The sequence below is a fragment of the Homarus americanus genome, unplaced genomic scaffold, assembly GCF_018991925.1.
Source record: "Homarus americanus isolate GMGI-L3 unplaced genomic scaffold, GMGI_Hamer_2.0 scaffold44246, whole genome shotgun sequence".
Taxonomy (NCBI): domain Eukaryota; kingdom Metazoa; phylum Arthropoda; class Malacostraca; order Decapoda; family Nephropidae; genus Homarus; species Homarus americanus.
Window position 1 is genome coordinate 533,756 of NW_024745309.1, and position 12,054 is coordinate 545,809.

A 12,054-nucleotide genomic window follows, 5' to 3' on the forward strand; every position below is an offset into this window, starting at 1 on the left:
AAAGGGGGATTAAGCTTGTAAATCTGATTCTAAGGTGTTTACTGGGCGCCATGGACCTTAATATGAAGCAAAAGGGGGTAAATAATGTTGGCTACACCTAATATCCTTTTAAACATCTTAAAGTTTGTTGTCATGAATTATATAACATCAGAATATTTCCCTCGAGACTGTAAACCTAAGTCTTGATAGTGCCTATGACTGTGAATTTGTCCTTCAATGTTCAAAAGGTATTTCAAACCAACGATATGATTCCTTCGATAACATTCTACGGCAGGGACAGCATACAGTAAATTGTCCTAACCAATATTTATCAACTGGCGAGTGAAATAATGAGTTCTGAAAAGATGGGGGAAAAAAATCTATGTTGTTCTTTTGAAACGATTATATATAGGTAACTGATAGCTAGGCATTTTTTTTTTAGCGAATTTAGTAAATATTTTCCATTAGGACTTGACTGAATACATATAAGAGGCCGAAAAATGACAAGTACTCTCTAGTGTGTGGATTGAATGGAGAATACAGCATTGAATCAATTATTAGGGGGAGGGACGAGTTACTGATGACTGATGCTGGGTAATGTGATACAAGAACAATAGAGACTAAATGGGTAATCTGATTCACACTGTAGAAACTACTAAGAATAAAAACAACAATCTTTTCCGAAATGGTAAAAAAAAACACAAAAAAACAGCCCATATTTACCTCGGAAGTCACGAACAACACACACACACACACACACACACACACACACACACACACACACACGAAACAACACGCACACGGTAACAAAATATACATAAAAAGAATATATCTTCATATCACCTTCAAAGACTATAAGGTTGAAAATATCATCCCAGAAGTAAAGTTACATCAGCCTTATTATATGGAAGTAGCTATATCTCTATCCATTTCCTCTCTCTTCCTGATGTATGATAACTCACCCAAAACACCGGAACAAACACCTCTGGCTCCTCCCCGTCGCCGCCTTCCTCCTCCGACAGTATCACCTACGCTAGCATGATGGAAAGAACCTATAAACTGCAAGGGAGTCAAGTGCTTCGATAAAAACACCACATCACAACCTATACAGAACTACTCGAAGGAATCATGGATAAACAGAATTGGTTTAAGGGTAAATATAATTCTCTCGTTTTGAAGCTCACACTTTACCACCTTATGACACCTTCAGGCGCCCTCTGACACCCTCTAATGCCTTCTGACACCCCCCCCTGGCACCCTGTAACACCCGTATCACACCCCCTAGCACCCTGTAACACCCGTATCACACCCCCTAGCACCCTGTAACACCCGTATCACACCCCCTAGCACCCTGTAACACCCGTATAACACCACACCCCTAGCACCCGTATCACACCCCCTAGCACCCACACCTGTATCACACCGTATAGCACCTGTAACACCTGTATCAACCCCTCGTATAACACCCACCCTAGCACCCTGTGTATCACACCCCTAGCACCCTGTAACACCCATAACTGTCCTGGCACCCTGTAACACCCATCACCCCCTAGCACCCTGTAACACCCGTATCACACCCCTAGCACCCTGTAACACCCGTATCACACCCCCTAGCACCCTGTAACACCCGTATCACACCCCCTAGCACCCTGTAACACCCGTATCACACCCCCTAGCACCCTGTAACACCCGTATCACACCCAAAGACTGACTGACTGACTCCATCCATCTATCTAATAATCTTAATTGCAATCTTGTTTATACATTGAATGGATCATGTATAATACGTGATTATATATATATATTTGAGAGAGAGAGAGAAAAAGAGTAAATGAAGGAAAAGCAATTCAAGAAGACGAAGACACACACACATATATATTTAAGTAGAGAGAGGAATTAAGACCACCATATATATCTTCTAATATTATGTCCGTCCTACAGAAAACTGGGCTTACGTATCGACAGTTGTATGCGGCCTGGTGATTATAGTACTCCTTGCCTACCTGATATATTGTTACTGCCGCTTCATCAAGGTCAACACCGCACCCAAGCGAAGTAACCAAATGGTAAAGTCAAATTCCACTGGGTTTGGGGTTGGTGAGGTTAAGTTAGGTTTGGTTTGGTCCGGTGGGGTGAGTAGGGTAGGGTAGGGTAGGGTAGGGTAGATCAGATCAGGTTTAACATTGATTAGATCATGAATAGGTTAAGTCAGATCAGGGGTTGGTTAGGTTAAATAAGGTTAGGTTAGATTTGGTATTCTACGGTTCTACGATCCCAAGATTGATGGTCATTTTTTTCTTTTCCAACAAGATTAATATGTACACTAGCTACAAAAAATATCTGGAAATTTTCTTGTTTTGCTAAACGTGACAAAAGTCGAAGGATTTTTGACAACGCTACCGAGCCAACGGGAAGAGCGGGTGTACATTTTGAAATTCATTGGACCGCTCCTTTTAGATAATTTCTATAGCGAGTGTTCAGTAACTAAAACAACTATATGTGCATACTTTGTGGGAAACATTATGAGACCATGGACGATAACTTTTGATATATGAGGGCTGTCACTAAGTCACACGTAAAATTTCGGAGCATATCGAACCCCCACCTGCACAGATAGTTGTTTTAGCTACTGTACATCTAAAGCTCTTTCGCTTCCTCCCCTATACCTCAGTCTATGTTAACTTCAAAGATGCTGGTTATCTATTCCTCGACATCAATGAAAACTCCCCAACCCTTACACCTTGATATGTATATTTTTGACGGCATAGATTAACGTTCATCCATACATGAGATGAGATAAATGTATTAGAATTACACTACAGAGCAATATTAACGTAATCTTTATCATCTCTCACACTTATCTAGTTTTCTTCACCATTTCCACAACGACTACCGAGAGAGGGTGAGGTAAGGAGTATACAGATAATGATGGCGAAGTAAACACAGTAACATTCTGAAGTGTTTTATGTAATAGGTCTTCTTGTCTCGTCTCTTTTTTTGGGGGGAGGGGGAGGTGGGGAGAGGGGCATGAGAGGAGAGGGGCAGGGGAGGGGAGGTGGGGAGAGGGGCAGGGAAGAGGGCAGGAGAGGAGGGGCAGGAGAGGGAGAGGCAGGAGGGGAGGGAGGGGCGCAGGAGGGAGGGGCAGGAGGGGGGAGGGGGCAGGAGAGGCAGGAGGGGGCAGGAGGGGAGGGGCAGAGGGGAGGGGCAGGAGGGGAGGGCAGGAGGGGGGGAGGGGAGGCAGGAGGGGGGAGGGCAGGAGGGGAGGAGGGGGATCATATCAGGGCTTTACGAGTGACACAAACATGTTTTCCTTGGGAGAGGGAAACCTCTGTGTGTGTGTGTGTGTGTGTGTGTGTGTAAAAGTCGTTTGTAATGAATCCTGGTACCTAGAAATCAATGCTATGCTGACATTGAAATTTTCAAACTGAACAAATACAAAATTTCATGTGTGTTGAGGAGGTACACTCTTCCCCCACAAGCCTGGGGTCATTTTTTTTTTCGTAGACACACGACAAACGTCTTCTTTATTAACACACACACACACACACACACACACACACACACACGGGGATTCTAAGAGCAGTGTCGAGCCATCTTCAGAGCCCTGATATAACACCCCCCCCCCTCCGAGGGACAATTATTTATCTACAAAATATGTCTTGTTCTAGCTGAGGTGAGTGTGTTTCGACCCTTTCAGTCACGTCGTTCCAAAAAGAGGAAGAAGGGCGTGACTCCATCCTCCCTCTCGGTCTCAGCAGCCTCCCTCTCGGTCTCAGCAGCTTCCAGCCCCAAGCCGTTACCTCCACCTCGCCTGCAGACTTTACCAAAACAGGATAGAAGAAACACCTCCACCTTCAAGCAGATGACTTGTAACGTAAAATCTGATCAGAATCATCTAGTCTATAAATACGACCAGTTTGCCAATCCAAGCAATGAGATATCGTACAATCTACCATCCCAGATAGTTCCTGCAGCCCCTGAACATAATTACATAGAACCAGACGATCCTTACGATTACCTGGACGCCATTACACCTCATCATCCAGCATTCCAACTTCCTCTTAAAAGTGAATCGTCATATTTACGGCAAAATTACCACTCACAGCCTCAAAAATCCAGCCCATTCAACAGCTTACCGAAAGCCACATCCCGACTTCCTACTTACAAGACCGATGACCTTCGTTCGCCTAGGCCTCGCTTTCCCATCTCAAAACCTAAGCACTCACTCCCCTTTGCCCCGTCTGTTTCCAATAGAGACCCAAGACTATCCCCTAAGAGGCACCTTGTATCAAAAAACAACACCTTCTCCTCCTCCCCCTGTCTTCCCGTCCCTCCTTCCCCCCCTAAAGAATTCCAGTCAGCTACTTTTGCACTCCCTCTGACTCCAGATTATACAAGGCAGGAGAGCATGCAGGAAGCGACGGTCGAACTGGCTTTACCTAGCGAGAGTGCCATCCTGAGGTTCGCCAAACAAAACCGAGTCATGCGTCCTGTCACCATGGCGCTGATGGAGGTCGACAAGAGATTCCGACTCAAGTTAAAGCTGATGGTGGAAGACGATAATGAAGTTGGAGAGACAGACTATGAACACTGAACGAGTCTCACAAGAGTATTTGAGGACGATGATTTAGCTCTCCAGGACTCAAAGGGTTAACAAAGAATCACCTTGGCTGAATGGAAAAGAATTAAGATATAATCAGTGAGGAAACTTAAGTTAATTCAAGGTTAATCTAGATTATTAGATGATTCAAATGATAAATTATAGGTGATCTGATCTTATGTAACATTATATATACAATTACCTGTTACACTTCTCCTCATTGCTCACTTAACCCATAACTGTATTTTTTAGTTTTAGTATAGTACAAATACATCAATGACAGGTTACAGAATATTTTTACCATTACAGTAATTATATTTAGGCTCCTGTCTATACTTAGTTGATTATTCCAGTGTTGTTGTTTGTTGAGGATAACACTATGAGATCACCTGTACTTGCCAGGTAGCACATCCTCAGACGTGTATCTATGTATCTGTCTGTCTATATAATGAGGATCTGCAGTGACGTAATACACATATCCTTACTATATGCCACACCTTACTGACAAGTTAGAGAGATACGTGATTAAGGCTAAATAATTCATCTCTACGTACACTCGGCGGTCTGTTGGTAGCGCTGCCGTCTTCACATTTTGTAAGGCTGCAGTTAAAATCCAGCTGATAGATATGAGGTCTTATCCTGGTATATGTATAACTATGATTATTGTATGTAAAGAAAACAATTTAATTAATTCTTGCAAAATAGAAAAGTTTCATTATGTTCGGTGCCTTGTAGTGGCGATAGTGATGGGGGATGGGGGAGACGGAAGTTACGTTGATAATATTGTCGTTTCACCTTGCTGTACAGTACGCCACATGCACTATCACCCACCACCACCATACACACTGCCACCCACCTCCATACACTGCCACCCACCACCACACATCACATAATGAACTGTAACTGTACAATCACAACAACTACCACCACCACTATCACTACCACCATCACCCCCACCACCATCACCCCCACCACCATCACCACCACCACCAGGTTTCGAAGACGTCTTCTGCCGTAGCTCACAAACTTCCCCAGTGACCGACGCCAAGCTGTACGCTTCCGAGGGGCTGTCTCCACTTTTCAGTCACTCACCTGTGGCGTCCCCCAAGGCACCAAGATGGGACCGCTCTGCTTCCTTATGCTTATCAATGATGCCCTAAGAGAAACCCCCGCTCGCTGGAAATATGTCGACGACTCCACCTTTGGGATCAGTGTCAACAACTCTGCTCCCGACTATACTGCCTTCAGGATTTATTGAACAGTCTCCAAAATTGGGCCACCAACAAACACGTCACCATCAACCATACCAAGACCATGGTTATGCACATCAACCTCTTCTCCAACGTTATCCCACCTCCTTCCATTACTTTAGGTCCCCAACACACTCCAGGTTGTAGACTCCACTCAGCTTCTTGGCGTCACCATACACAACAAACTAAATTGGAAAACACACGTCAGTGAAGCTGTCAAATCCTTCAGTTTCCGTCTCCACTTCCTCCGCCGACTCAAGTCCCCCCCCGGAGTTCCTGCGCCCGAGCTCCTGAGTGTTTACTCAACATTCATACTTCCCGAGCTCACCTATGCCTCTCCTACCTGGTCTTCCTCCCTAAATGCCACACAGCGTAAACCCCTATAAAAAGTGCAAAAAAAAGGCAGGCAAGATTATTCTCCCCCCTTCCTACTCCACATATCAAGAAGCGCTCAACACACTGACCCTCTCGGCTCTCTCTGACCATCAACAGGACCTTATTTGCAAATTTGGTGAGAAACTTCTGCACCATCCTCGACACCGGCTCCTACTACCACCCGAGATCCCTCGTCCGAGAATTCCTGTTCGACACCACAACCGCTTCCAGCCCATACGAGCACGTACTGATCGCGATAAGAACAGCCCAGTCTCAACCATTGTAAAAATTATCAATAACTTGTAATCAACCAGTGTATTCACTCCTAGTCAATCTTATCTTTTTTCACTGTCACTATGTTGAAATGCCCTGTAGTATAACCTTCTCCCCACTTCGTCATTATATATCATATTTATATCACTTATGTTATTTGTATATTATTTGTCAATCAAGTGACCCATTCCCCAATTATGCAACTGTATATTTCCAGCCTTCCGACTGCCATGCCCTTTCAATAAACCGAAAATTATTATTATTATGATCATTATTCCCATCATCACTACCACCACCACCATCACCACAACCGCTACCAGGTATGTTTTCGTCTTCCAAGTAAACGTTACATTCTCACTCTCATCCCCAACGTCATGGTCTGTTTGCCTCATTCATTGTTTACCTCGACCCCTGTATATATTTACGTCATGAGAAGCCTAAGCCAATGTTTTGTGACGTCAGAGGTTGTTTACGTGAGGACTTGCTGCCGTCAGGACCAGTTAACGTCAAGACAATGTTACACCGTTATCTGTATGTCTGTCTGTCTAAAATCTTTATATCTATCTATATAAAATCTAACTATCTATCAATCTATCAATTTATCTAAAGACTATCGACAAACTCAGCAAAGGCGTATTCGGAACACATTTACTACCGCAGGACAAAAGAAAGTGGGTCACATTTTCCGGTATACTAAGCCTTCGGTACACAAGGAGGCAGCATGGCCGATATCCTACACTCCGCCGCCTACACTTCCTAAGTTGTAAAATACACGGGGGATGCCCTGGACACTAACCACCGACAAATAGGATAAGAGGCGAGACTTGTTTTCACTCGGCCTCCGCACGCTGAAGATTAAAAGTTATCATGAGAAGTTAAAAGTCCATAGCTTTCCCGCTGATAAAAACGGGCTTAGTTGTCGGCTCTGTTATATCCCGTTAACTCTTACGCTATAACATTCTAGTTTTTTGTGCCTTTCTTCATCTACCGACTATTACTACAGTATGGTGGAACGACATTCTCAGATACTACAGTGTTTAGATGAATTCAGTTATCTCAAAAATCCAAATGACTGACTGTTTTCCTCGTTTCCCCCACCCAACCTCCCACGCATTTTCACAAATTTAATTACTATGCAATTATAAATCAACAGTAACTAGTTCGTTGACTCATTTAACGACAAAAGACAAAACCAAATAAATATATTAGTTCATCATAAATTATTACGTTTTCTATTATAAATTCTTTTCGGTAACAAAAAACGGAGTTTTATGATAGACTTTATAAAACTCTTCGTTATGGATAGAATTTAGTAAACAATGAAAATAATATCAATAAATCAACTTAGAATAAAACGAGTCGACTAAACAAGTATCCCCTTACATAAAATTGCATCTTGCATTTAAATTACATAAAATCACAAACACATCTCTTTGCTTACTGCTACATTATATTCATTACTCACAAAATTAACCAAAATAACTTTCCTATCCCAACCTAACATAGGTGTTAATGATAATACCAAGACAATACTATGGTAACATGTAGAGAAAAAATGCAACCTATTAACAAAATGACTAATATAGGTGAGGTAAGTAACATAAACTTGAAGTGTGATTTAGTCTTCCCAGGGACACGAGTCAGGTATAGAATCATCTTCAATATCAAACACCTACACGTATTAAAATTATCTCCTTATCTCCCCATCTAATAAACAACAAGGATTAAATACAATAATTCACACTGAGGTTGTTAAGTTAATAAATAAGAACAATTAATTATCTTGCATATTAAATTGTACGAACTAACATCATCCAATTGTCCTCCACACACTCTTCCTACAATCCGGGAACTTAAGAATACAAACGACTGGATAAAACACAATCAATAACACAATCAATAACCAATTTATTTATACTATTATCTCGGCACATTTTTCACCATTTATTAAATTATTCTACAGGGTGTCCATAAATGATTACCCTAAAACCACTATGCTCTCATGTTTTTATCAGGGCAATCATTTATGGACACCCTGTATGTATAAATATTATGTCAAATAAGGGTATAAATATTGTCTAATAAATACATTCTTCTAAAAATAAATTCATCCCCCAAGGAAACTCTTTTAGAAAATATATAATTAATCACCTGGACGTCGGCAGGTGGACGTGTATCAACCTTTTAAATACTGAAATATTAATTATTTTATTCCACAGTTTCACAATATATGAGTTCACATGTTCTCTATATTACCCTCAGGGAGTTACAGTGTGTTTTAGTGAATATAAAGTAACGTATGAGAATGTGAACTGTGGTTGTAGAGACACACAAAGCATTACTCATCATCCTATGTAACTTGAAGAGATATGTATCATGAGAACTTTAAAATAATTATAGATTTTAGAGTAAATTTATCATAAAAATAAAAAGCTTTTTATTGTAATAGATTTTTCAGTATTAGTAAGACCTCTTATGTGTTTGAACTTACAATATAAATCTATTAATTTCCTTCCATTTTGTTCATGAATTTATACCTTAAATTTGTATTTTTTTTCCTATATTTAGTATCATCAAGAGCATTAGATAAGTTCCTGAATGCACCATAATGTCTTGTCATTAGCCACACGCGTACAATGTCTCACTGTCTGTTTGAAGAACTATGTTGAGGAACTGATGGATTACCTCGTCAGTATAAATCAGACTTCTCACAGTCAGAATCAGTCAAAATCTGCAACTTTACCAAGAGCTTGAAAGTTATGGAGACGGTGATTCTGTGTGTGTGTGTGTGTGTGTGTGTGTGTGTAAAAATATATTCCATGCCAACTTTGAACTCCTGACCTTAAACGCGTACAAAATATCAGGTGTACTGGTTTAACACCTGGCGACGAAAGCATTTAACACCTGGCGACGAAAGCATTTAACACTGGCTAATCGACTAACGAGTTAATTAACATTTACAAAACGAGAGGTCCCCATAAAGCAGCAGCAGCAGGCGAGAGAACAACGTCCCTTCCTCAGGAGTGTGGGTTTGGGGCGTATATAACCTGACGTTGAGAGAAACCCGCTAGAGCCGTGTCCCGCCACACAATCGATGAGGGTTACTGTGGCGGGCGTGTGTGAGAGACCTCCAACGGTAGGTGGTGAAGGCTATGGACTCACCACCACCATTAACCTCCATTACCACTACTGCTACCACCACCACTGCTGCTGCTACCACCATCACTACTACCACCACTGCTGCTACCACCATCACTACTACCACCACCACTACCACCACCAACTTGGAGTACCGATACATAACCGGTTTACTTTGATTTTAACCAGTCATTGTTTACAACTGTTACAAACATCGATAATAAGAAGACTGTCAGATATAACTACAGTAACTATTCTTCATGAACTCAGTCTATAGGTGAGAACTTTAAGCAACAAGACCGGACACAATATTACGGTCACCAATTTCAGAAATGAGGAGACTTGGGATCACCCGAAGAATCGACCCCAAATTTATTTCACCTGAAGATTAAACTAACCTAACTAAACCTAATCTAACCTAACCTAAAACTAACCAGACCTACATCAATCGCCCCCCCCCCTCTCTCCCCAGGTAGCGTTACGGTAGTTAATCTTCAGGTGAAATAAATTAACAGAGGTAAGTCAGGTGAATCTTCAGGTGATACGAGACTTGGTTACACACACACACACACACACACTTACAGGTCCATTACCACCTCCTCCAATATCTCTCACCAGTACCTTTCACCAGTATCTCTCACCAGTACCTCCTCCCCCAGTACCTCTCACCAATACCTCTCGCCAGTACCTCCTCCCCCAGTACCTCTCACCAGTCCCCCTCACCCAGTACTCCCCAGCACTCAACGTAATTGCACTCCTCCCACCTCCCCACCAGCACTCCTCCCCCAGCACTCCCCACCAGCACCTCCCACCCCAATATCTCACCAGCACTCTCCCCAGTACCTCCACACCAGTACCTCTCACCAGTACCTCCTCCCCCAGTACCTCTCACCAGTACCACCTACCCCAGTATCTCTTACCACTACTTCCTTCATTATCTCTCAGCTACAGTAACTACATAATTATTTCTCTTCATCTCACCCTCTAATTACTTTATACCAACTCCCACATTATTCAGTTTTCCATCGTTCTTTATCACTCATTCACAAATCGTTCTTTTCTCGTGTTATTATGATTATCTTTGTCTGTCTGTCTGTCTGTGTCTCTTTCTCTTTGTCAGTCTATCTTTCTTTCTCTCTCGCTCTCTTTTTCTCATTGTGTCTCTGTCTCTCGCTCTCTGTCTCTCGCTCTCTGTCTTGTCTGTCTCTCTCTCTGTATCTAATTATCTTCTCAGTAACTCCTACGTTTCTTATTTTCAATTGAAGCGCATCATTAGTTTACTTAATTGTTCTCTCTCTCTCTCTCTGGTGTTAATTTATTGTAATCACAATAGGATAATTTATGTTAATTTGAATAAAACTCCACGAAAAAGAATGTTATGTACGTTCATGTATGTTTATGTATGTGTGTATGTTTATATATGTGTGTACGTTCATGTATGTTTATGCTAATGTTTATACTAGTAATAATAAGTACGTCTGTCTTACCGTTTTTATTAATGTTAATATAAATCTAGTGTTTATATGACTGTTTATGACTATAATAAATGTTTATATCTATATATCGTGTTTGTGTGTATGTCTTGTGTATGTTGACTGTTAGTTTATATACACACACACACGTTACAATAATATACAGGTGATGGTTAGGTTAGGTTTACGTTAATGTTTATGTCGATCTACAGCTCTTGTATGGTTTTGTTTTATTTGTTTTATTTGTGTTTGTCATTTTTGGTTTATTTATTCATATTTGTGGTTTAATCTGGGTCTGTTTTAGTCGAGTACAAGAACATGTATGTAATGTATTGTACATACTACTTTTACTGTACACACTCACACACACACACCACATACCTACAAACACACACACACACACCACATACCTACAAACACACACACACACACACACCACATACCTACAAACATACATACACACACCACATACCAAACACACACACACACACACACACACACCATATACCCACAAACACACACACACACCATACCACATACCTACAAACACACACACACACACACACACACACACACCACATACCAAACACACACACACACACCACATACCTACAAACACACACACACACACACACACACACACACACACACACACACACACACACACACACACACCTACACACATACCACATACCACACACACACACACACACACACACACCACATACACACACAACACACACACACACACACACACACACACAAACACACACACACACACACACACACACACACACACACACACACACACACACACACACACACACACACACACCACAAACACACACACACACACACACACACACACACACACACACACACACACACACACACACACACACATGCACACACACACACACACACATACCTACACCACACACACACACACACACACACCACATACACA

The 12,054-nt window shown here is 41.7% G+C and overlaps 1 protein-coding gene across 2 annotated transcripts; it reads left to right on the forward strand.

The window, feature by feature from the left end:
* The first annotated feature begins 1,019 nt into the window (after nt 1–1,019).
* LOC121878640 lies at nt 1,020–5,467 on the forward strand. Of its 2 annotated transcripts, none has more exons than XR_006091195.1 (3): nt 1,020–1,132; nt 1,921–2,045; nt 3,648–5,467. XR_006091195.1 is itself a non-coding variant. In XM_042384967.1 (3 exons), the coding sequence occupies exons 1-3, from the start codon at nt 1,108–1,110 to the stop codon at nt 4,571–4,573; spliced, it is 1,047 nt and encodes a 348-aa protein (XP_042240901.1). In that variant the 5' UTR covers nt 1,020–1,107; the 3' UTR covers nt 4,574–5,467. The 2 variants fall into 2 exon arrangements, 1 of the variants encoding a protein (XP_042240901.1); XM_042384967.1 differs by having other exon boundaries at nt 3,677–5,467.
* Nucleotides 5,468–12,054: the final 6,587 nt, after the last annotated feature.